Source organism: Lissotriton vulgaris, chromosome 6 (assembly GCF_964263255.1).
Source record: "Lissotriton vulgaris chromosome 6, aLisVul1.2, whole genome shotgun sequence".
NCBI lineage: Eukaryota > Metazoa > Chordata > Amphibia > Caudata > Salamandridae > Lissotriton > Lissotriton vulgaris.
The window spans coordinates 935,417,089-935,444,592 of NC_141694.1; the positions used below are offsets into that span (position 1 = coordinate 935,417,089).

The 27,504-nt window shown below is 42.3% G+C and overlaps 1 protein-coding gene across 50 annotated transcripts in view; it reads right to left on the reverse strand.

The window, feature by feature from the left end:
• LOC147708230 (uncharacterized) overlaps positions 1 to 27,504 on the reverse strand; it is a 2,035,583-nt gene that overhangs the window by 881,824 nt on the left and 1,126,255 nt on the right. For 39 of the 50 annotated variants that reach the window (XM_086926979.1, XM_086926974.1, XM_086926953.1 and 36 more), the window contains 2 exons: positions 26,081 to 26,125; positions 25,953 to 25,988 (listed from right to left, as the gene is read on the reverse strand). The exons of 3 other annotated variants lie outside the window; for them this stretch is intronic. In XM_086926979.1, coding sequence (XP_086783105.1) covers positions 25,953 to 25,988; positions 26,081 to 26,125 — 81 coding nt within the window. The remainder of the gene's footprint in view (positions 1 to 25,952; positions 25,989 to 26,080; positions 26,126 to 27,504) is intronic. 8 more of the 50 variants (XM_086926957.1, XM_086926971.1, XM_086926967.1 and 5 more) reach the window with 1 other exon arrangement.

Here is a 27,504-nt window from a genome sequence, read left to right on the forward strand (position 1 = left end):
GCCCAGCTGCTCCTTCCGCTTTTATTTTCTTTATTAGGTCAGTTAGCTGTTTGATTGTTGTCAGCGGCATTTGTTCATCTTTGTCAATGATGTCCTGTCCGTCATTATTTCTTTGTTCAAGGGCTAATTCTTTTTGTTCTATGCCGTTTTTTGAATTTTTGATTACTTCTCTTTTTGTTGGAAAACTCTGGATGTTATACAGGTTATCAATATAAGCGGCCCATGTTGTTTCACTTATTCCAATGTTCAGTTGACCACCAGCTCCTTTCAAAAGTTTATTTATTGTATTCCAGAATTCTCCACTATGTGGTAATTTACTGGTCCTTAACAGCTCTTCCCAGATTTCCTCTGTATGGGATTTTTTAGCATTTCTGCACTCCTCTTTGTATTCTTTCCTCATTTTTTGTATGTCGTTGTTGTCTACTTTTTTTCCTGACCTGTTTTCTGCTGCCTTTTTCCTTTGTTTTTTCGCAATTTCCCTTTTCATATCTCTTAGTTTAGTGTTATACCATGGCTCAGTGTTTACGTTGAGGCCATGAGTTGCTGATGTATTTATAGCGAATTTTCCCAGCACAAATTTATGTAAATTTTCCCATTTAGTTATGGGTGATTGGTTTTCGATGGCCTTCGTAGATTTTTCGTGTTCCAAAACTGCGTTCATTATCTCTTTTTTTACTGGGCCCTTACTTTTGATTTTATTTAGTTTATATATTTCCGGCATTACAGTCAGATATTCTAGTTGTGTTTTCTCCTCAATCTTTTTCCTCATTATTGTCTCTTGTGGGGAGTGATCACTCTCTGGTCGGCTTTGAATACCAAAGTGGTCTATGTTCTTTCTTAGTTCCTTACTTATTAAGGTGAAGTCAATTGTGGAGTTCCTTTTGCCACTGGTGAAAGTGGTCTTGGCGGGTATGTCTCCTTCCGTATTGCCATTTAGAATTGATAAGCCTAGAGGTTCCAGATCACTCCAAATTTTCTGAACATTGTCCTTGGTTCGGTTGGTTTTTATTAGGTTACAATTGAAGTCGCCTGAGACAAATATCTCATGGCCTTGATAAGTTATGTTTAGAGTTTTTATCAAATTTACTACAGTTTGGGCTTTTTTCCCTTTTGTGGCCTTGTCTGGGTGGATATATAGATTTATAATTAATAACTTCCATCCAGGGCTTTTTTTGCTTACTTTAGACTCTACTTTGATCACTTGTATCCAGTTCTCCCCTGATTCTATCAGTTCGGTTTTCCAGTCTAAGTTGTTCGTGATGAAAATGGACAGGCCACCCCTCGGATGTCCGTATTTTGCAAATTTTTCTGCCATTGTATGATGTTCCTCATATCCCAATATTTGTCTCGGGGTTACGTTCCATGTTTCTTGGAGTAGTATTATTTCGAATTCGCTTAGGTATTCTATTGTGTCTTGATCTTGGGACATTTCTTTAAAACCGTGTACATTCCATGAGCAAATCTTTATTTTTGTTTCTGCTTTTGCGAATTGATTGGTGTTTTGTTTTTGAGTTCTTTCTGCCACTTTGGCTACATCAGGATCGATGGGTGTTTAGTGCCTGTGCCAACCAAGACCAGTCTTTATTTTCCTTCGAGCCCTGATATTGCTGTTTTGTTTTAGTGCTACTCAGATCTTGTTCGGTGATTGATTTACTTCTTGCTCCCCTCAAGATTGTTTGTGATGTTTCTTTTATATTGTTCGGTTGAGAAATCTTGCTTTTTAATAGGGGGAACGGGTATTTTGTTGCAGTGTGACGCTCTACAGTTATTCCCCATTCTGAAAAGTGTGACCTAGTTGAGTAAATAAGTTCTGCTATTTCTTTAGATGCCCAGGTGGTACTGCTTATTTCTGAATTCATATTTTTGTGTCCTTGAATGAATTCTACAGCCTTTAGGTCGCTTGTTGTAATTCCCCTTAGTTTTGGTATCTCTTTGATTAGTCGCAGGATGTTTCCCCTGTTCAGCGTATCTGAATTCCCTTTTGTTTGAAATTCCGGTTTAAATAGTAGTTTACTTTCTGTTACCATGCTTGCTGTTTCGAGATATCGTGCTTGGTAAACTCTCCTTTTTCCCTCTGCTGGATCAAGAAGAATGTGAGGTATGTTGTCAAATTGGTGGACCGTAGTTATCTGGTCTACTCGAATGTGGTCTGCCATAGATGCTTCTTTTATGGAGCGCCCTATTTGCAGGACATTTCACATCAGCAACACAATCTATGTGTAGTGGAGCTTGAAGGAATACTGGTATCCATTGAATGCTAGAAAACCATTTATTGCTAAATTAAATCAAGGCAACTATCTGTTTTGCTTTGTCTTTAGGTCTTATGGCTTCCTGCTTGGATGTAGCTCAGTCATCACATGTGAGAACTGTTCAGCGTGGGGTGCTAACAACAAATATTTTAATTTGAGTTGCAATAGCGCAGATTCCTGGCTCGCTAATTAACATACAGTAATATTGCCAACTGATCGACACTCATTTATTCAATCTCAGGAGGAATGGAAACTTCATTAGATATCACACCAGACATTTGCAAGTAACGCACCCCGAAAACAGTTGCTTTAACCCCTTCACTGCGGCGGCTATTCCGCCGCAGTGCTAAGGGGGCGGGGCGGGAGAGCGGTGGGCGCATGCTGGTGACGGAACCGGTCCGTCACCAGCGTCGGTTGCGCTGTGCTTGTGACGGAGCGTTTCCGTCATGGCCCCGCCCGCTCAATAGAACGCTCAGCGCAGGCGCGGAATTCGCGCCGCGCATGAGCGGCGGGCGGGCCATGACGGAACCGCCCCGTCATCAGCACAGTGCCACCGCAGCTGATGATGAAGCGGTTCCGTCATCAGTAGGGGAGGGGTTAACGACCCAATAAACTCAGCATTCTGAGATCTGTACATGTGTGTGGCCTCAGACAAGCATATGTTACAAAGTCCCTATGAGCATACAGAAAACTTATCTTTGATCAGCAGTCAAACAGGAGTATCTTTAGGAAGATTAATTCAGAGTGTAATGAAACTTAAGGACCCCCCTTGAACCAGTCATAAGACCTAAGGCCAGGGACACAGTGCCCGTGCAGAGTGCCGAAGGGGGCCCCCTGGATTGCTGGGGCCCCCCTGTACAGCGGGGGCTGCGAGGGCAAATAAGACGCCACTGGATGAATTTAAACACATATTATGAGCTTATTGTCATTTCACAGAAGAAACTGGCAAAAAAAGTTGTCCTCTTGCAATAACTATGGACAAATTGATATAAATTGCTTTGTATTGAAATCTATAGAAGCTGCTTCTTAGTTGTCAACTTACTCATTCCCCTGGTTTAAGATCCCTGTCACTACCACATTGCCAAACCCACTAAAACATGTTTTTGTAATCATATTGGGTTCACCAACATGGTTCAAAGCATTGTAGCTTAAATTCTCTGTAAACCCCAGACGTAATTTATTGCTACCAACAAAGGAACTGACTGCCTAGCAACAAACAAATGCAGTTCTTTTATATAATAAATGGCAACCGCAGCAAAGAAGACGAAACCCATCCTGCCTACACAGAAAATATGTGCAAGTCATTTTAAAATACAAAATGCATTTTTGTGAATCTTAGGGGATCATTTATGAGAGTATTGTGCCACCAGAGATTCACTTTTTTTTAAGCTCTAGCAGCTCAATATCTATGAAATGACGCAAAGCCATTCTGCGCGGCTGTGCATGGCTTCATAGATTTGGAGTAATACAAAGCAGCGCAAGTCACTGCCTTGCCTTACTCTGTGTCAAGGAGGCGTTCAATACCAGTTGCGGTGGGTTTTCCAAAGTAACATCCACGGATTTTGACGTTGCCCCAGATTTACTTAATCACGTAAACCTGAGGCAGTGCCAAAACCTTACGCCTCCCCAGAGCAGGCATATCGAGAAGAAATATTTCTACTTCTCGCTTTTTCCTCTTTGCTTGTGTGCAGCAGAAAGGTTAACCTCATAGCAGCTGCGCCCGTTCAGCGGCCGACGGCACCACTACCTCCGTAGTGCTGCCGTCGGCCGTTGAACGTTCGAATTGCACCTGCGCAATGGAACGTCCAGCACTGGAGCTGGACGTTCCATAGCTGCTAAGGTGTTAAAAGCGCCTTCCAGGACTGTTTTTGAGCAGGAAGGTGCCCCTTCCTCCACAGAAACAATCCTGCCAGCAAAGGAGGCACCCTTGCATCATGGTGCAAGGGTGCCTACGTTTGCACTAGGCAGTAAATTGTGCACGAGCGCCGGGGGAAAGGCCAATAATTTAATAAATATGGTGCATTCCTGCCCTTTGACATTGGCATAGGCCAGAGCAGAAAGAAGACTTGCGACTCTGTCCTACTCCAATCCTTCGTACATGAGATCCACAGCAAAGTAACTTTGAGTAGCCTCATAGATATAATTGAGAGGCTTGTGTCGCCGGAGCGTCAAAAACAGTGGCACTCCGGTGGTGCAAGCCTCTCATAAATAAACCGCTTAGACCCATCAGACCCATATGTAAAATTGTCTCTCCCTAATTGCTCCGTCTCATACTTCTCATTATGAAGTAAGACGCCATGTTATTTGCAAAATGTCTTGTTTGAAGGTCTGGTAGGGAAATAGGGTATCTTCATTAAAGCAGCAGAGACATCATCGGAAAATTGTGCCACACCAGGGCAAAGGCACCCCAGTTTATCCCCCTTAGCCATTAAGCTGCAGTGTCGAGCTATGAGCAGTAAAATGTTATCAAAGAGCAAGGCTGTAGAATTTGCATCTTTCGAAAGAAACAATTATGTAGTTCGTCATCAGGAACACGGATGGTAATTCTGGGCAAGGACAATAACTACCAGAAAACCTGAAAAAATATTTTAAGCTAACTGCGTAGCCACAGATAACCAAGAACGATACTGACATTTTTTGTTGCCGGTTGTTTTAAAAACAGAGGCGTTTAAAACAAATTCAGAAGCGACGTGTTCCTTTTCCAGGAAAAGAACTTACGAGAACATGCTGAGGAGTTCAAAAATAGAGATGATAGAGCTGCAGAGGGGCGTGGAGATTTGTGTTGCTGATAAAATGAGTGGGAGCTCGAGAAGCAATAACGGAGGCGGGTGTAGGAGGACTTTTAAACAATGGCAAAGAACAAATTGCTCTTAAACTGTTATATTTTCCTTCGAACAGCTACATTTCCTGCTACACGAATAGGAAACACATTTAACACCACAGAGTGCACGGGCAATGCGGCATTCTGGGTAAACTTGCAATATCTCTAGTAGAAGCAGAACAGTCAACACAGTTAGCATGAAGTGTTTGTTGAACGCCCATCTGAGAGCCATGTTTTTGTCTTCGTGCACATTTTGATGAACTCTCTTTTCATTGCTTGTTTGGGTACATATATTTCCGTAAAACTGTTTCAAAGTACAAAGATGCTATTATTGCAACTGGATTTGAAATGCATATGTTTATGTAGTGGCATGACAGGATGTGGTGACAATTTAGGAATGAGGGTCTCGGAATTACTTGGGGAGTCTAATAGGGAGGACCAAAGCTGGAAATCAATTTTTAACATCATATGACGTGGTTACGAGATACACAAGGTGAGAGGAGGATAACTCTGCACTCGCAATTACCAGTGCCTGCAGTAATAGCCCACCACGACTGTGCAATTATTAGTTAATATCCAAGGAATGGAGAATATCTGTATGGGCCTAAATTTACCAGGCAGAATCCCACACAGTAGTTCCTTTTAGGTGGGTATTTATTTTGACTTTGGGAGGTTACTTCAATTTGATACTTTGTAAGCAGAGATGTGAGTGGTTGACATGTTGGACTGTTGAGAGAACAAGTTGAAGTCAGCTGTTGAACAGAGAGGAAGTGAAAAAGTAGCTGCTGGCTGGAGTAATTGAACCTGACTGGGACATGATGCTCACCCTAGACGATATATTGACTTGGTGTACTTTATAAGTCAACAGCAGCTTAACCTTCCCCTCTGCTGTTGAGATACAGGCTCCACACCTTTTTATTTAGGTCTGGTTTGGCAGCACAACTGTCTGCAAGATCTATTGTTCACAGTATGCATACTTAATTTTGGATCAGCCTCCTTCAGTCATACATTGGCCTGCTTGTGTTAGACTGGTTCAGCCATTGCTCACTTCCATCTAGGATCATTAGTATGTTTGCCTTACCATCACGATAGTAGTTGTTTGATGTACCATTCCACATGCTAGTAATTGGTTCTATTAGATAGCATTAGGAGCTATTTAACAGCTGAAGTACAGTCAGTCATCACACCGTATATCTCATGGCATTCTTCATCTCACACATGCATTGTGTACATCACTGTGTGCTATTTTGTAAGTTAGCAGGCACCTTTAATACTTTTGTCAAGAGGCAAGTTCAAGCTTTTTAGGGTTGTTCCTTTGCAGACTGGGACAGCCTGACCCAAAGACAGCCACCCAACGTTGTCTGACTGCAATTGTGGGGTCAGAACACATATGCTTATAGTGATGCCCTCTTTTCTCCTATGTGCTGCTAGTTCTGAGTCACTTTACCTGGGCTGTTATATAATATTTGTAGCCTTCAAACAAAAAACAAGTGCAGGTTTCATAAGCAATGCAAATCACAGCTCTTTGTTTACCATGCATGAAGTGCATAATGTTTGGCTTTAATGTACTAAAGCATGCAAATAGCATTTGTGGGTGCCTGTGCTTGTCTGTGTTTGCAGACTACAACCAGACCATTTAATGTTGCAAAAGCTAGTTTCATATGTATTTCAATTTACATTAATAGTGAACATAGGATATTTACAACAATGGAATATGATATCTTATAAAGAGCATAAGATTGTTGTTTAATAACCTGTATTCTCCAGACTACACTATGGAAACCTTCTGCTCAGAGAAATTCATAAATTGTATATAAGCATCCTTTAAAGCAATTTACCAGACTGTCCGTTGGTATAAGAATGCTTGACTACATCTCACTTAGTCTCTTTTCACTGAAGTGTCTCCACATAACAAAGGGTGCTTTTAAATTGGTTTATATCACTCATAAATCCTAGTATTTGGGAAAACCCCCTACCTCGCCTAAAACTGACCATCTCTAGAGGACAACTCACAGTCAAAGTGGACACCTAAGGACACACCAGGAGTTAGAAAGAAAAAACCTCTCAAACAATGCTTCTTTAGAAATATGCTTCGCTTGTGGAACTCAAACCTACCAGGTATTAGGACAATTCATCATAGGATACGCTTGAAAACATGTCAAGAAGCCTGCTCTTTCAATGCCGTATGCAACTACGAAATATATCCTTCTCTCTGACATACCTACAGAGAAATACGTACTATCTGAAAGCATAATGAACCATTTGTGTATTTGTCAGCAATTGGATTGTTGGTTGGGGGGTGGTACAACCCTTCTCAAGCAACAGCTACAATCCTTTTCAGGGTAAATCACAAAAAGGTACCAAATTAACCAGTGGTTCATCCTCAGGTAACTTGGCACTAAAACAAGCCGGCTTAACAATGTACAAAGTATTTATGCAGTAGTTAAACAGCAATAAAGTAAAAACAAAACACAAGAAAAACCTCATGCTATTTTACAAAAATGGAGTACATTTTCAACTTTAAAATGTAAAATCTAAATTTAGAATTTAAAAATGTTCAATTCTTGAATTTAGAGTACAATTTGAAAAAATTGTATTTAAATAAATTATTTTACACCAAAGCAACAAAAATACAATCAGTAAAAAAGAAGATCTACAATTTCAAAGATTTAAGGTTAGTTTAGCACAAAGAACCACTCACTATTATCTGGTCGTGCTAGAGCAGGAAAAAGTCACAAGTTGAGGCCGACCGTGATGGAGCCTAGATCGGATACAGGGACAAGGCTTTCCCTGTGAAAAAGTTACCTTCTCAAAATCCAGCACGAAGTGCCCAGTTTACAGAGGAGGAGGCTGCGATGAGCAGGGAGAGCATCACTGATTGTATTTGCTGTAGTGTGAAGAGGAGGCGGGGAGTTGCGGATGGTAGTCATTATAGCTGAAATATCCTATTGGGCATTGCTGACAGTCATTGCTGGAGCTTCACATTGGCAATCTCCATGGTATATCGATACTGTAACAACAATTGTTGGCAGAGGCTGACAGAGGTCCCTTTAGTGTGAAGAGTTGGGTTCACTGGAGCTTCACGTTGTGGGCAGCATGGACAGGAAGAACTTAGCGCAAACCGGCCCGTTCTTGGAGGGGAAATGCACAGAACCTCAGGATTTCTCATTTGATTTCTCAAATGATGCCACACCAAGCATTCAGAACCTCTTGGCATTCAGTAACTCACTCCAGCAGAGGTCAGCTAGGTTCAGGCATGCCCAGTTGCAGTTTAAGCAAACACAAGGAGATTATGGACGGAGTGCTGAAACTTTTCAGACACTCACCCCCAGTCACAGATCTAGGTTAAATCCATCATCATTCTTTAGCTCACTTGCCACCCCAGTTCAGACCTAGCCATATGCAAATGTGTCTTGATGTTGTTCCTCATGGAAACAGTTGAGCCCAAACTGCCAAGCCAGGTCTTCCGTGTGCTGAAACAAGAATCCTGGGACTGAGTTCAGAGTAACACCTTTCATCAGACAGGCTAGCTTGAATCCAGTGGCAAAGTGAGTAAGGGACCCAAGTCTGACCATAGCCTGTCAATTTTGGGTAAACAATGCAAACACATGGAGATGATGGACGGAGCGCAGAAAAATTTCAGACACTCATCCCCAGTCACAGATCTGGGTGGAATCCAATATCGTTCTTTAGCTCACTTTCCCACTCCAGTTCAGACCCAGTCATATGCAAACCCGTCTTGAACATGTTCCTCATGGGAACAGTCCAGCCCAAACTGCCAAGACAGGTCGTCCCTGGACCGGAAACAAGCATCCTGGGACCGGTTTCAGGGTAATACCCCTTATCAGCCAGGCTAACTTGAATCCAGTGGCAAAGAGAGCAAGGGACCATTGTCTGGGCATGCCCTGCCAACGTAGGGTGAACAAAGCAAGCATCAGGAGGCGAGGCAGGTCCAGTGCAGCAGGTCAGCTGGGGAGTTGCAGGAAGGCCTCTGGAGCTTGTCATGTCCCTGTAGCTCAGAACAGGAGGTCAGTCAGGTGACCCTTGGTGCTGCTTCAGGTAATCTGGGGAAAAATTAGCAGGCCCAGTCTTCCTGCCTCCCTTCCCCGGTCCCCAGATGTCTAAGGGCAGAAAGGGCTAGTGTGAAGTTCTGTTTGTGTGTAATGAGGTAGCTACTTTGAAGTGCAAGGGGCCCATTCAGCTGGAGGGTTCATCCTGCAAACACCCAGTCCCCCAATTGTTTGCCTGTCTGGGTGGAATACACATAGGCCAAGAGCCAACTTCACCTAGTCATGTGATCCAGGAAACAGGCTGCATGTGCCATGTGGTTAGGAGAAGAAAATGGCAACTTTCTAAAAGTTATAAGAACAAACAAATGCCAATGCTGAGTCTGTCTAACCAACAAAAACGTTTCACTAATTGAGCTGCAGTGACTGTTCAGCCTATTTGGGATTTGTGGTGGATGAATCATTGATGAACCTCTTAGTTGGTTTTCCATACACATAGTTTATTGCATGGGCAAATGATACCATAAACTACATTTTTAGTTTTGCAATTAGAGAAGGTGGTATGTTTACATGTGAACCTCTTATATTGGAATACAGTCCCTTCAATAGTTTGGTTATAATTGGCATATGTACCACATTTGTGGTGTCCTTCAATTGATGTTGACTTGCAAAGCTGTCTTAAAAAGCTTTTTGAAGTAAGTGGCGGAGTGTATGCCTTGACTATTTGTCGCCCAATACTGCAATCCTTTTTTTAATGCAAAGAGGGTTAATTGAAAAGATTTGTCTAGCTGGGAAAATAGATGACAATTTTGTAATATAATTTTTTTGTAAATGATTTGTTTGAGGACAAAATGTTGAAATGCACACCAAATGTTCACACACTGCTTTATCCTTTTTAGTCAACAAGGTTTCCCATGGAGTGACCAGGCTCACTTCGTGGAAGTTTTGATTTTTTTTTCAGATAGCCACAATCTGTTACCTTATCTAGCAAATTTTGTGCATGATAACAATAGTCGTCTTGCCAGATCAATTACGCCTAAGTCTTAAAAATTGCCCATAAAGCAAGTTGTCCCAAAGGCTCCTTGGGTGATGGCTGAAATAATGGCGGGGTTTGTTGCTATCAGTAGGTTTGATATGTAATGAAGTCTTCCATCTATCATCTTTGGCTACCGCCTCTACGTCCAAGAAAGGGATGTTTTTGTTGTTATTGTTCAAAGAGAATTTATTTCTCTTTGAACCACATAAAAAATTGATTCAAAGAATCTTCTTGCCCATCCAGATACAAAATATGTCATCTTTATACTGCAGCCAATTTCCTAGTTGGTGAACTAAAGGATTATTGTGATAAGTACATCTTTGCTCAAATTGAACTTTGTAAAGCACTGCTAACTCTGGGGGGAAGGGAAAACTCATGGCTATCCCTTTGATTTGCAAATGAAATTCTTGTTCTAATTTAAAGTAATCCTTTTTGAGAGCAAATCTGTCTAAATTTTTTTGATGCATTATGTGGGAACCTGATGAGGCCTCGGTCATAATTCAAGGTAGAACTCAATTGCTTGCAACCCCTCTTCTTGGGGAATTTAAGTGTAAAGAGATATAACCTCCAAAGTGATTAATCTTTGTGTTTTTGGGTTGAATTCCAGATTCTCTTTTTTTTTCAATAAAATCCATTGTGTCTCTGAGGTTCGATTTAACTGTTCCATGAAGGATTTCAGAAAACAATCCACATATTGTGCAACAGGCCTGAGCACCTTGCCACACCCAGAAACTATGGGGCGCCCAGGAGGTTTTTTTAATTTTTGTAAATTTTCAGAAGTAAATAAAGGACCAGGGTCCTTGGCCAAACTTTCTTTAAAAATGTGCATTCTTTTGGTTGTTCCAAAATTTGAAAAAGCCTGTTCAAATGAGTGGATTTCATTTGCAACTTTAATGAATCACAGTTTTTTCAAGCCCTCATCACAATTTTGATATGAATCCTGCATCTCGATTTTGCGATTAAATACCGGCCGCCTTTCCTAATAAACAGAGAGCATGCCACCTTGGGTTTTTGGAAACATATGTACAATTACTTTGCTACCGAAGTGAACAATAAAAAGTATGACTCACACCGCTTTGGCACATAGCGTAAGCATAAAGCTCTGTGCCTCATTCAGAAATTATACAAACAAGTAAGTTAATATACATTTTCTGTGCCCTATTATTCTTTTCTCTTCAGGTAGTTGTCTAAAACTAGTTATTCTCATTTTGCTTTTTCTAGCTTTTAAAGAAAAATGGACAAGAAGAATCCTGATACAGGATTCCATTTTGCAAATAAAACTGTTGTAAGTCAATAAGTGAAGATCGGTGCTGTTGCAATTCATGAGCACATACTGAGACCACACATTAATTTTCACTTTTTTATCATTTATATTTTAACACTTTTGTGTTCTACAGTTCTGGGTCCTGAGGAGAACCTCAAAGTGAAGTTAGGTTTGAAACATGTCTGCAGCTTAAGAGAACTAGGGAGTGTTTCAGCGAAAATAGGAACACACAGGCAATTGTTGGAAATAGTTCATTGGTTATATTCCTGTGTTAGGCCTTTAATTAAATTAAAGGTTGCGCTGACACCCGGAGATTGCCAACCATAAGAAGGGGGCTTGGTAGGGGTATTTGAGTTACTATCCCATGGTTGCTGTAAATTTCAGAACTGGGAAATGCACTGTAAGATGTTTTGATTTATTTTTTGATATTTTGTTTATTAATTCACTGTTTTGGTAATGTATTGATGCTTACTTAATGTGGGACACACACAATGTTTTAATTGATTTATTTCATGTTGATTTTGTTCTTCTGTTGACGACAGTTGAATGCAAATTAAGAAGTCTTTCATGAATAGCATTGAAACTAATTGATGATCACAGTAATTACTTTGTGTGACCACAAATTGAAACTATTGTATTGGTTAAATAGAGTCAGCATTGGCATTTGTTTGTTATTATAATTTGGTAGAGGCCTAGACTTGCTGAAGTTAAACTGGCCTATCCCCTTGTAGTTATTCAACTTTCTAAAAGTGCCATTTTCAGAACATTGACTTAAAATTCGACTTGACCATTAAAGAGGATTTTAAATTACAAATCCTTGGATACCAAATATGATATTTCTACCTATTTCCAAACAATCATTATCAATGATTAAATGGAGTAAAATAATCCAATGCTATCGCATGGGCGAGGTAGGCCTTAGGTGGCTACCTGGCAATGACAAATTCTGGGCAGTTAGTTTAAACATTCTGGACAAAGGGTCAAAATTCAGGATATAAATTCATGACAAAAAGTTACTTTTGCAGACACATCTCAGGAGTCTATGCAATATTATATAAGTATGTAAATAGATGCCAAACAGAAGTAGAAGTCAAAATAGGTTTATGTCCTTTGGTCTATATCATACTTAACAGTATTGAACAAACATTTATATGTCAGTGGGCCTATTTAAAGATTAAAAAACTAGCGGACATGCACAATTCCACCTCCTTAGGGATCCTGTGCCACAGATTTGAATAACCTTGCCTCAGAGACATGTTTAGAAATGCAATATGGTTGGATTCGTAAGAAGCCAGAAGAGCAAACTAACAGTTAAAAGAAGCAATTGTAACTGAAAAATCTAGAATGATAGGAACGTCCTGGCAGTTAATGCTGTACCCTAATGTTTCTACACTAAATTGATTTTTGAAAGAACATAGACAGAGGCACCATTTTGTTGTCAAGGAGATGGGGCAGTCAGAGGTAAAGAAAGACAGATAGAAACATTTCTTTTTTTTACTAACAAACACCAACTATAACATAATTTCCTTTCTGCAATATCTTCTTTTCTTAAAATGTTAGTCATCTTTTTTTTATCCTCTTTCTAAAGTGTACTGTGCTTTGATGCTAGGGGTCCAAGTATTTGGTTCACGCAGCTATGACATAGTCATTTTTTCAATGACAATTTGTCTTTCAGCAGAAACCCTTTGCTCTCCCTTTTAACCTTTTCCCAATTTTAGAGTCTCCCTGCTTTGATCCTTTTTCAAATTTTCAAACCTCCCTGTAACATTTCATCCAAGTGAGTAAAGATGCCCATTTGTACCTGTGTGAATTGCCCCCACACTGGTTGCAGTCTCCAGGCAGCCCTCTAAACTGGGGTGCCAGAGATTCTGATGGAAAGGCCAAAGGACTACATTTAAGGAGACATGATACTGTTTTGTGGGCCCTCTCTGAATTTATAATTTATTAATATTATTTCCGGCATGTTTAGTTTAAATGGTGAAGCCATGATTACAGATTAAGTCTAGTGGTGGTGTATGCTCACTTCATTGAATGATACCCTAGTTTAGGGTCCTATCAAATCATTTTTATTAGTACTTTCTACGTGTATTGTGACTCTTTCGAAGTTCCCCTCCAATCTTTTCCTAGAATGCGAAATAGCAGAGAGGATTGTGAAATCTTTTCTTTAGGTCCTGGGTTGATAGATGGTTACTGGGCAATTTCTGTAGTGGAAAATGTTATTTACTATTGATGTATCAGGCATTAGGACTATTTCATCTTATTTGGATGATGGAGTTCATCACTTTGAAAACTCATCTCACCAATGGTGCCAAGTGTGGGCAGTCAAGGTGGTAAATGGGAAAGAACTCAAGTGCAGTATAATATAGTAATCAAATTTGGTAAGCAGTAATATTATTATTAATAATTAAATTTATAATGCGCACAGCTAACCTTGACAGGGTTTCCCGGCGCAGGTAGGTCAACTACTGCAACTGAATAACCGGATAACTAATCACTGAGAAAAAAGCCAGGTCTTAAGATCTCGCCGAAACTTAAGATAAAGAGGTTCCTGTTTCATAGACCAGGGAAGAGAATTCCATAATCTGGGGCCGAGAAATGCAAAGGATCGACCACCCATTCTAGATAATCTACAGCTAGGTGTTACCAAATTGCCTTGATTAGCTGAACGTAGGGGCTGGAGAGGGACATAGGGATGGACAATCTCCTGAAGGTAAAGAGGGGCTGACCCTTGTTTGATTTTAAAAACAAGGCACAGGGTTTTAAATTTGATGCAACTCTCAATGAGGAGCCAGTGTATATCCTGCAAAACAGGAGAGGTGGATGATCTCCTTGGGATATGACAGAGAAGGCGGTCTGTGGAATTCTGGACCACCTGGAGGTTCTTCAGCACCTCCTGATTTCCCCCCAGGTACAGAACATTCCCGTAGTCCAGGCGCGAGGTGACCAGTGTCTGGACTACCGTTCTTTTTGTGGGGTCTGGAAGCATCCAGATGATCTTCCGCAACCATCTTAGAATAGTAAAGCAGGTGGAAGCCACGCTAACTGCCTGTTGCCGCATTGAGAGGTTTTTATCAATAATAAACCCCAGGTTACAGACTTGGGAAACCAGTTAAGGAAGAGTGCCCATTTCCAATGGCCAATGTTGGTGCCCCCAAAGGTGCTTGTGTTTGCCTAAAATGACAACCTCGGTCTTCTCTCCATTTAATTTCAACAGATTAGCACACATCCACTCCAACATATCCACACATCCACTAGTATCTAGCCGCATGAGATCTTTTATACGAGCCTGTTTTAGAGGGAGGGGTTGTGGATGTAAACCCCCAACATTTTAACCATGATTCATAATCCCTCCTGCTCTCTAATAACCATCTTCTGGTGTGTAAATGCGTGTATAGAGTGTCTACATCCATGCATATACAGGCAAGCATGGCTGCAAGACCATGTAGAATATAACATGATGTTAAATGGCCCAACCCGTGAAGAGTTCACAATATGTCTCAAAACACAAGTTGACCAAAGCTGCCATCAAAAGAGCATTCTTGAATTCCTTTAGTTGTTGATTGCCAGCAATGCAGAAGTGACTAAGGAGAGTTTTTTTTAATGGACTAAGTGGTCCCTATAACATGCCAGGCAGCAGAAAAATGATGAGTATTTACTTTTAAACAAGAGGAACAGCAGGACAAAAAGGGAGTTTCCATCCATACTAAATACACTTAATGTTAGCATATTATCCTTATTTACCATCACTGTGGAAGACACAGTTTACTTCAACATACAGACAATTATATCACTAGTCTGGAGGCTTTAAGCAATTGTGTCTTACTGTTTCACTGATTCCTCCTAATGGCATATGACATCTTCCAATCAGCCTTTAGCCGCATGCCGTAGCAGGGCAATGCATTGATTTGTTTATTACTGTACCCTACCAGGGCTGGACTGGCCTATAGGGCAATGAGGCAGTGCCAATGGCCTGGCCTGATAGATCATTGTGTTGGCCTGTTCTTTTAGCAGTTTGTGGGCCTATTTTATTGCCAGGTGGAGCAGTTTTCACTGTTGACTTCCACAATATTACCACAAATATTGCTTGTAGTAAACAAAAATGCACAAAGTCTGCAATATCTTGAAAAATACCCATACAGCTTGTCTTTACAAGTTCAAAACGGAGCCTAGTTTTGGTCCCAATCCAGCCTTGTTTAACCTTACTCGTAATGTTATTAACTTCCTTTTGATGAATATTGCCACAATCTTGATTGAAGCAAACTTTGTTTTGGATTTATAAATTAACATAATCATGTCATCATACTGATATTGTATTATGGTCTGTTTACAATCATTGCTTATCAAATGTACAGAATATATGAAACAAGCCTAATATGTATGTGATTTGTATGATTGGATAAATGAATGAATGTGGAATGTTTGCAGTTTGTTGTTATTTTCTCTGTCTAAAATATCACAAAATCATTGATGAAAATATTTAAATAAACTACAATTGTGTACTTTTCTAATAATTAGTGATGGTCTCTTCCCTTAATTAGAACATCATGAAGTATTTGTAAACATATTTTGAAGTTGCCCTAGGAACTTTACAGTATTTACTTCCTGCATATACACGTTTTATTGTGTTGCTCAAGTTTTTCTTTTTTATAGTGTACAGCACCATACATCAGGGGTCCAAGGGTGCTATACTAAGCTATAAAATAATTCATTTTAGTGTAAACCATATTTAAGCGTATATCTTTTCATCTCCTTCTTAACCTCATCCAGTTTCAGATTCTTAATGTACATCCCTTCCTTTTTGTGAACTAAATGATTTCAAAGCACAATAATCAGTAATACGTATGGCCACTACTCCTCTGACTAAACATCATTTCACTCTTGTTGTAATCAATACTGCTTAAATAACGAAATGTTCTTTGTTTATTTGCACATTTGCCGCTTATACAGGCCCATCGCTGTCAGAACCTGTTCAGTATTTTTGAGAGGCATAATACAGGGAGGCGACTAAGGGCCTCATTAGGATGGCGGACGGACCTTCATCCGTCCGCCACCCCAGAGTAGGAGGGACCGTCCGTAGGGGGAACAGCGGTCCCTCCGTGCAGGTTAGGATGTGACCGCCACCCTGGCGGTCACATCCTGTATGTTTAACATTGCGGCGGGTGCTGACTGAAGCAGCACCCGCCGCAATGTTAAAAATGCATGCTTCGCATTTGCATGCACAAAGTGGCATGCACCGCGCAGTGCCTGCCTCTTTGTGCATGCAAATGCAGGGGGGTACCATAGGTACCCCCCATGTGCACCCCCCACCCCCGTCACCCTGGGGGCCGCCCACGGGCCCCCAAAGAATGCCAGAAACCGGTCCTGGGAAGCTTGATTCCGGTCCAGGGAAGACATGGCTTGGCAGTTCGGGCTGGACTGTTCCCATGAGGCACAGGGTCAGACTGATTTGCATATGGCCATGTCTGAACTGGGGTGGCGGAGTGAGCTAAAGAACGGTGATAGATTAAACCCAGATCAGTTGACTGGGGGTGAGTGTTTGTATTGTCAACGCTCCGTTCATCACCCCCTTTGGTTCTTCTAATACTCCCAATGGGAAAAGGCTAGGCTTCCACACCTCATCTGGGATATCTGTGATGTCATGGAATATAGCTGGGTAGAGGACAATGTCACATCTCCTGATTGGTACACCTTTATCGAGCATTTTGACATTTGTCTTTTTCAGGAAACCTGGATTTTGGATCCTCTCTACCGCTTAGGCTACCTTAATTATTATATTCCAGCCATTAGTGGGGGAAAAGGTGGCTGTTCTTCTGCGGGGCTCAACTGGCCATTGTCGGGGCACTCAGCTCCTCTGAATTTCACCCTGGTTGGATCATAATCCCAGGAAGCAACTCCTGCAGCCATCTTTTCCCTTGCTGGGCTGCCTCACACCCTGGTGAGACTGCAAGCCCCAGGGTGCAAAGCGTGCATTTCCCGCTGCAGCAGCTGAGGGGGAGGCGTATACATCGCTTTCAAAAGTGCTGCCTCACCCACGGCATGAGATGCTGTTCCTCTGAGGGGCTCTCCTGGTTATTGGGGCGGGGGTACTAACCTCCTCTGAACTTCACCCTGGTGGGATCTAAATCCTAGGGTGCAACTCCTACTGCCATCTTTTCCCTTTCTGAGCTGCCTCACACGCTCATGGCACTGCAAGTCCCAGGGTGAAACGCATGCATTTCCCACTGCTGCAGCTGAGGAAGAGGCATCTACTTTGTGCTCAAAAGCGCTACCTCACCTCACGCGGTGCGGGACGCTGTTCTTCTGCGGGGCTCGGCTGAATATCGCGGGAGGCACTAACCTCCTCTGAACTTCACCCTGGTAGGGTCCTAATCCCAGGGTGCAACTCCTACTGCCATCTTTTCCCTTGCTGTACTGCCTCATACCCTGGTGGGACTGCAAGTCCCAGGGTGTCATGCATGCATTTACTACTGCCGCAGCTGAGGGGGAGGCGTCTACATCACGCTCAAAAGTGTTCGAAAGTGCTGCCTCACCCTCACAGCACACAATGCTGTTCTTCTGCTGGGCTCAGCTGGCTAATGTCCGGGGCACTAACCTCCTCTGAACTACACCCTGGTGGGATCCTAATACCAGGGTGCATTTCCCACTGTCACAGCTGAAGGGGAGGCATCTACATCCCGCTAAAAGCGCTGCCTCACCCCGTGGCATGGGACACTGTTCTTCTGTTGGGCTCGGCTGGCTATTGTTGGGGGCACTAACCGCCTCTGAACTTCCCCCTGGTGAAATCCTAATCCCAGGGGGCAACTCCTACCACCATCTTTTCCCTTGCTGGGCTGCCTCACACCCTGGTGGGACTGCAAGTCCCACGGTGCAACGCATGCATTTCCCGGTGTCGCAGCTAAAGGGGAGGCATCTACATCACACTCAAAAGTGCTGCCTCACCCCCCGCGGCACCAGACACTGTTCTTCTGTGGGGCTCGGCTGGCCATTGTCGGGGGCACTAACCTCCTCTGAACTTCACCCTGGTGGGATCCTAATCCCAGGGTGCAACTCCTACCGCCATCTTTTCCCTTGCTGGGCTGCCTCACACCCTGGTGGGACTGCAAGTCCCAGGGTGCAACATGTGCATTTCCTGCTGCTGCAGCTTAGTGGGGGTGTCTAAATCTCGCTCAAAATCGCTTCCTCACCCCCTTCAGCGCAGGACGCGCCCGGGCAAAGCCTGGGCCAAGGGCGGGCCCGTCCTTGCCCGTCATTGCCAGGAAGAGGCAGGGCAAGGTCACCCACTTTTCATCTGGCTCCCGGTCCTTGGACTGCACCACGATTTAGCCTGGATAGACACCGCCTACTGTGGTATTGACCAGGTACTGTTTATTCCTGCTGTTCCCCTGTCAAGTTGGGACTCTGAATACCAAACTTGCTATTTGAATCCACCTTATGATGTGTATGAGGGTGTTTAGATTGTCACCTGATTATTGCTAGTACTGAGCTCTGCCCCTCAGCTCCCTCAGCTCCCTCAGACCCCTAGCACAGTTAGGTACTAGTTCCATCACTGAACCTCAGGAATTGGATTTCTTAAAAGGTGACTAGGAATCTCTGGTTCAACAGTGTGAGGTCATATAGGTTCAAGATCAGGAGAGTATTCCCGCCGTCATCATCGCCGTTAGTAATAGGTAAACGTTTACCTATAACTGACGGAGATGATGACGATCTTGAACCTACCTGACCTCACACTGTTGGACCAGAGATTCCTAGTCCCCTTTTAAGAAATCCAATCTCATAATCTTTGGAACTCGGATTGCTATAAATGGAAGGAATATTCTCCATTTATTAGACCCATATTATATGGGACCACAAACAGGCTCTACCTGGTCTGTGGTGACGATATTTCCAAAGAATACGTTTATGCCCTGATGAAGTCGTCGGGTTATTTTCCCCAAGACGAAACATGTGTCTGCTGTTGATCTTTTGGCTACATTTCATGATGTTTATAACACAGGATCTATTTGAGAGACATTGCTTCAAATTCCTGCACTTGTGACAAAGAAAAGAAAACAAGAAAATAAAGGAATTACTAATGTGAACTACCGTATCTGCATACTTATTTGGACTGATGATATAACTGAACTCTATTATCAGGTTCTGGTTGCTCGGGGACAATACCTTGTTAACAAAGTTATCCATCGGATTTGTCATGTGAGGGGATGCCGCTGAGTCATTCGGGAAGACATCACCAGAGCACATAGCCAAACCATTTGATTGTATTGAGCTCACGATGAAGGTGCCTGACCTTGCTGAAAATCTCCTTGCCCTGGAATTCCGCACATGCCCTCCAGAAAGCTCTTCCATTCAGTTCAGATGGTTTCCACCTAGTAGTCCTCAGGGGCAACCACACCCTTGTTTAGCAGGATGTTCTTCTTTAGAGGTGAACAATTGACTGTTGAGCAAGCCCCCAAACCACCAGGGACCTCTTGTTGTTTTTCCTTCTTGAATGGAAACCCCCTCTCATACCCCCTCTATTATATACCTCCCATGCACCACCCTTGATCCAGGCCTAGGAATATAGTGACAACACCTCTCTCGCATGAAGGGTTGGGGATTTCTAGCGGTGAATCTTCTAATACTCCCAATGGGCAAAGGCTAGGCTTTCCACACCTCATCTAGGATATCTGTGATGTCATGGAAAATAGCAGGGTTGAGTACAAAGGTCACATCTCCCGATTGGTACACCTTTATCGAGCATTCTGACATTTGTCTTTTTCAGGAAACCTGGCTGGTGGATCCTCTCTACCGCACTGGCTACCTAAACTACCATATTCCAGCCATTAGTGGGGGAAAAGGTCGACCCTCAGGGAGTTTATCAATCTGAGTTTTCCAAGCGATCAGCTTTGATATCCAGTTACTCCAGTCTCAGAGTAAGGTCAGCAAGTTTCAATTGACATTTACAATGTCTATACGAGAGAGTCAAATGGGAAAAAGTCAGAAGTTATAGCGGCTCTCGAGGATTTATTAGACCGGTACTCCAGGGGCTCTAATGTCCTAATCGCTGGTGATCTTAATGCTTCTTTTGAGCCTCTAACAAATGAGAATTGTGATCTCACTGCTGAGGAAGATGCTCAGTGGGGCAACCCGAAATTTGAACTAGCACTCATAAAATAATAGTCGGACGTGGAAATTCAAATAAACTCCATCTGCCTGGAAAAAGGCTTACGGGAGGCAAACGGAAGAGCCCCATCTGATAGACATGGGGCTAGCACATTTAATAACGGGCATAATGCTAGCCGCATAGACTATCTACTGACCAACTTGCAGCTATGGCACACTTTTAGGGACATGGTTGTAATCGAGTAGCTAGAGAGCGACCACAACCCTTAGGTCATCCTTTGATCTACTGCCACAGAGTGACCTCACTCAGCCAGGCAGGGAATAGCTCACTCTCAATGTGGTTTTCCCAAATGACATGAGACAACTAAAATGGGTTAACACACTTGAGAAACTCGATGTCCTAGATAACATCTCCTTAGACATTGATGGCAGATAGCTGAGCTGGAAGTGTGTATAGCCAAGCCTGTGTTTTTTGAGTCCATAATTGGCATTCATGACAATTTATTTTTGTTAAGCAAAGTAAGGCTGGGGCACTCAACCAAAGAAAGCCTCCCAGTGGTTCAATGAAGATTGTGAAGTGGCGCGCAGATCCCTGGGGAAGGCAATCAGAGAAGGGGACCCCGGAAAGGTATGATTTGCACGGCAAATTTAAATCAGAGCCCAGGAGAAGGCCAAGAAAGCACAGGACGAGAACAGATGGCAGGACCTCAGACGGGCATGTGCAAGCAAAAGTTCCAAACAGTTCTGGAACATAGTAAAGTGGGACAGTGGTGGCCAGCCATCACAGCCGCAAAATCACGTAAGCCAGGACCAATGGGTCATCCATTTCAAACCCCAATATGCCATTAGTTCAGTTGAAAGTGAGGTGGAGGAGTCCCCACACTTGCACTATCGCAGTTCAGTTTTTGATGAGGCTGATGTCAGCCTTGCCTTGGGAGCAGTAATGGGGGGAAAAGCACCGGGCCCAGATGGGATCACGGCAACATATTTCTTTATGATAAGTCCAAATGTTGTCGGTATATAGTGATGCTGGCGAATGCAATTGCCTCATGTAATGCAACTGGTGCTATGTAAAGCGCTCTGATACCCGATTCGGGTCAAGTTCGAGCTATATAAAACTCTATAAAAAAAAAAGGGTACACCAGTCCTAGATTCCTAGAAAGGGGCTGAGATTATCCCCGTTCTTAAAAAAGGGGATAAATCTCACACTGGAGACTATAGGCCAATTAGCCTAATAGACTCCCTCCAAAAGATAATGGGATGGCTAGTTTTAAACAAGATGCAGGACTGGATAGACGAGCAGGGCATACATTCCCCACTTCAGGCTGGCTTCTGAGCACGTACCAGTAATATCGACCAGTTATTTCATTTCATCTTGTTATACTGGATGACGGTGGTCCTGGACAAGGGCAGATTGTATGCTGCCTTTGTGGACCTTAAGTCAGCATTCAACCTCATCTCCCATAGCAAATTATGGGTAGTACTGCAAGAGATGGGGATGTCCTCCGAATTGTTATCCCTCATTGCCAGACTTCATGAGGCCATCTATGCCCAAATTCGATGGGGCTCGCAGGGAAATGTTACGAATCCCTTTCCCATAGAGGAAGGTGTGCGCCAAAGTTGTGTTATGGCACCCACACTATTTTCTCCGTTTATCAACGGGATTTCAAAATTCCTGGAGTTTACCCGCACTGATGCCCCAGCTCTAGCTGGTGTTAGAATCCCCATTTTAATGTTCGTGGATGACACGTTAATTATCTCAAAAACACTGAGCGGTCTCCAATGAGCTCCGCTACTCTTTCAGGTGTTTTGTCACTTACCGCGCCTGGAAATTAACATGTCAAAAACGAAATGTATGTCTTTTAACCCTCGTTGAGCATTTAGATGAGGCATAGTGTTGAATAAGCGGCCCTTAAAACAAGTCACCGACTTTACATATCTGGGGGTCATCATGCAGAGTGACATGAGGTGAAATCAGCAGCTTGACATGGCTTTGTTGAAGCACCACCAACTGACTGGAACCCTGAAAACTGAGTTTAATCCCTCCCTTACAAAACCAGTTAGCCCAGTCCTTCAAATATACAACATGAAAGTTGTCAACTCCGCCTTATACGGGGCTGAGCTTTGGGGGTATGAGAATCTCTCAAAGTTAACTGCAACAGAAAATAGGTTTTGCGTAAGATCACTAAACTCCTGCAAAGCACCCCAGTATGCCCACTGCTTCATGACCTAGGTAGGAAGGCACTGGTCGACATAGCAAGACTGCGTCCCCTACTCTAATGGTGGATAATCTGGTCCATACCAGAACTGGTAATCTATGCTGCAGCTCTCACGATCTAATCAGAGCAGACTGTTTTAACAAAATAAAATGGCTACAGGAGGTTGTAATCTCCCTAATAATTATTGGTATGGCAGAACTATGGGAAAATCCAGCGAGTATTCCGTTCCCCCCAAAATGATTCTAAAAGAAAAGTATTGGGACAGAGGGAGGAGGGCGACAGAGGGAGGGAGACAGAGGAAGTGAGACAGGCAGAGAGAGACAGAGGGAGGTAGACAGACAGAGGGAGACAGACTGAGACAGACAGAGGGAGTCATAGGGAGAGAGAGGGCGGGAGAGGGAGGGAGACAGAGAGAGGGAGACAGTTAGCGAGAGAGAGAGAGAGGGAGAGAGAGAGTGAGACAGACAGAGTGAGTGAGAACCCCCCCGAACCGCCCTTAGCTAAGCTAAGCTATGCTCGCTCGCTACACTGCCTTACTGTGTCCCAAAATGATGCATCTCCAAAAAGTGTGTCCCCAACATGAAAAGTTTGGAAAGCTGTGATCTATAGGAATAGTGACTCCGCTTCACTTACGGGAAGTTTCCTAGATGTAAAACCATACCTAAGGTTGGAACAGTACTGTGATACCATAACCAAGCTGCATGATCGGAAGTTATACTTTCAATTCAGGGTAGGCTCACTACCAGTAAGATCATTTACAGTGAGATGAGGTAAACTAGGCGACAAATCCTGCCCCACATATCCCACCCAATTGGAAACTCAGGCCCATCTGCTGTTTGTTTGCCCAGTTTATGCTGCCCCCGCCGCCGAGCATGGCTGACACCAATTTGCAGAACATTGGGCACCAGAGGAATGATGTTGTGCTAAGATTATTGCGCTCGGAAAGTTTAACCCCCTTCGTCATTGCCTTGGCAACATTTCTGGGATGGATATGGGCCATTAGATCTCAGGCACTTCCCGTGGGGTGATGGCCTCTATCTGTACTAGCTTTCTGTATATGAATAATGGAGTTGACCACCTGCATGTTAGATGTAGTGGTACGGTCTGGTATGGTCGGGCATGCTAGCGATGTAATTATTTGTGACCCTGCATAATATAATACGATGAACTGTAAAGTACCTAGGGTAAAAAGTTCCCAGGGACCCGTGGTGTCCGCCAAAGATGTGTCCTTGCCCCTACCCTTTTTCTCCTTTTTATAAATAGAGTTGTTAATTTTTTCTCGGACACTCCCACAGATGCTCCTAGTTTGGGTGGTATGACGGTTCCGCTTTTAATTTTTGCGGATGATACGCTTTTACTTTCAAAAACCCAAAAGGAGCTACAATTGGCACTTAACAGATTTATAGAATTCTGTGATGCCAACGACTTACAAGTCAATACAAGCAAAACCAAGTTTATGGTCTTTACAAAAAATAGACCAAGATTGGGACAGGTTAATCTTAATGGTGTAAATTTGGAACAGGTATTTGAGATGACCTACCTGGGGGTGGTCTTAGACCATAGATTAAGATGGTCTGCTCAGCTAGACTTATTGTCATTAAAATTCTCACAGCTGAGTGGGACATTGGTTAAGGAGCAGAAATCTTCCTTAACCAAGAGAGTGAGCCCAGCACTCAAAATATACAATATTAAGATCAGATCAGCAATTGTATATGGAGCGGACCTATGGGGGCAAGCCAACTTGTCCCAACTTGAGAAGATTCAAAACAAATTCCTACGAAACTTGGTGGGTCTCCCTCAATCGAGTCCCATGCTCCCTTTAATGTTGGACTTGGGTTGTTATCCAATAGGGGAACTAGCCAAATTGAGAATCATCCAATTTTGGAGGAGAATTTGGGTAACTCCTGAATTGGCCTCCTTTGCTGAGGGCATAGAAGACCTCAGACGAATAGTGGGTAGTGGTAATCGCCCTTGGTTCAAAGCGATCAAATCCATCCTGTCAGAGTTGGGCCTTATTCAGCTTTGGTCCGACCCTAGGACCAGTGTGTTCCCTGGAAAAAAGGATCTTAAAGACCAGTTTTGGGCCGCTTATAGATATAGACTGATCATGGAACACAGTTCAACATCCCTCTCCGGTAGATTTTTGAGCCATAAAGTAAATACAAGCTTGGAGAACTACTGGGATGCCATCTCAAAGAGCACTGACAGAAAACTCTTCCATCAATTCAGAGCAGGAACGTTACCCTTGAGGTCGTTCACCCACAAATGGAAGGGGGGTGTAGGGGATTTATGCCCATGGTGTCAAGATCAGAAGGAAACCATGAGTCACCTCTTCTTCGTATGCCCTGCATATGTTGGCCCACGGAAAAAATGGCTAAAACCGATTTGCCAGAAGCTTCAGACGAGAGGGGCAGTGGAAGCTCTAAGGTTGTTAGGGACGACAACATCTCTCCCGGTGGTCATAGCAGTAGCCAAATTTCTAGGCTGGTCTTGGCTAATTAGACTTAAATATATACATAGCATTAGCTAGTCTGACAGTCTATTATTTTTACTACCATTATTATTTTTCATTTCGAGCAGCAAGTGATGTACCGTGTATTATGTAATTCATGCTTTATATTGGTTTTTAATGTCTTATTGTGTGTTTTATTCTGTGATGTCTTTTATGGTTAATTTACCGAAATAAAGACTTATGAAACTGAAACTGAAACTACCTAGGGTTTTAAAGCATCAACATACTCAGATGTTTTAAACTGCTTTATTGAATTTTATTATCTTAAAGTACAGATTGTTTATTATTTTATAAAAAAGGGGGGTTTTAAAGGTGTTTACATACCTGTCTTAAAATTATTTCTTGTATTATGCTTTGATGATATATCTGTTGAATAAAGCAAATTTGACTGACTGACTGAGATACACAATCTAAATGTAAATCCTGCAATAATGTAGGAAAGTACAAAAAGGATAAGTAGGAAGAAGAGCCATTTAGGAAGCCTTGTTAGGAGTGAAAGTTAATGAATGTACTTTGATGTACATAGAATACAACTGTAGAAGTGAAACTAATGTAATTTACACTCATGTGAGGGCACAACATATGTGAAACATACATTGAAGATTTTTTAATCAGACCCATAAATTTGTTGAATTCTACCAACAATATTATATAAAATTATATTCTTTAAAAACTATCAATATAAGGCAGTCTATTTAGTGCTTAGACCAAGCTGAAATTATATTCACATATTTAGATTTCTTACCTGAGACTTTGGTGCTGTCTACTGAGTGGTCATGTTCTACAAATTCAAGCAGATACAAGAGTTGAAACCAGTGCATTATTTGGAGATATGAGATCCCCTTACAGATTTACAACAGTTCACTTGTTTACCTTTTTTATACAAGTCTTTGGAGATGTCTTTAGAATGTTCATGTTCTGCGAATCACAGATGATAAAAGAGGTGAACAAGTACATTATTTGGAAAAATTTTATCATCTTAAAGCTGTAATAAAATTCACCTCTTTACATTTTTTAGCGGATACTCCTGAAATGTTTTTAGGGTGGTCATGTCCTTGACATTTAAAATAATAAAAGAGTGAAAATGTGTGGGTTTGTTCTTTGTGGAAATGTGTTCACACATTCTTCATTTGCAATAAGACAAGGGGCAACATGTACAACAGTTTTTATGGTCTCAAACAGTGAATCAGGCCATTTGCAACTTCTAAAATGGCCTCTAGTATATCTCAACCCTAGTTTGTGAGTCAGTAACCAGTTACCAACTCGCAAAATAGGATTTGCGAGTCACTATTAGGAGAGGCATGCCAAGGTGTGCCTTTCTAAAAGCGATTTGCATGTGGATGTACAATTGTTTTGAGACCGAAATGCGATTGCAAAACAAACGCAGTTTACCTCCTACTTCAAGTAGGTGGTAAACCAGACGCAAAAGGCAAAGGGTCCTCTGAGGATCCTTTCCCTTTTGTGATTCACAACAAAAACATTTTTCAAGAGCAGACAGGGGTCTCATGGACCACTGCCCACTCTTCTAAAAAATTCAACAGAAGCATTCCATTTTTCTATTCTAAATGCATCCCTTTTTCATTTAAAGATTACAGGCTGCATTAAAAAAAACAGCTTTAATTATTTAAAAAACAGTCCCAGACATGGTGGTCTGCTGAACGCAGCACGCCACCATCCCTGTGAGTGCTGGCCATTCCCAATGGGTTGCAAATTGGGGCCTGCCTCATGAATATTAACTAGGCAGGTCCCTTACAACACATTTAGGAATTGCAAACAGTGTCTGAGACACTGTTGTACATCAGGTTTTGTGACTCAAAATTTGTATGTCACTAAAAATCACAATTTGTCAGTTGCAAAACCTGCCGGTCATACATGTGGCCCTAAGTCTCTCCATCGACATTGGCCCTAACTTGCATCAAGGTATCGGTCAAGCAGTACCTCATACCCAACATTGGCAATAAACATTTTTTGATGCTATTTTTATTTAAAACTTTGAAAATCTACATCTCTCATTCCCCTTGTTGGATCTTTGTTGTTTTGGTGTCATTGTACTCATTGAAATATCCTCTATGTTCATACATTGGAGTGAGAGCTGTGTTGTTTTTGCGTTATTGTGCTCATTATAATATACTCTATTATTTTTAATTGGAGTGGGATTTTTTTTATAGTGTTATGTTTTTGGATGTTTAACTGTTTTAGCATTTCTAATGCAAATTGTCCTAAATTAAGTATGTCTGCTCTTGTGATACAGCTACCAGGGATTGAGCTCAGGTTGTAACGACTGGAACATTTACTTG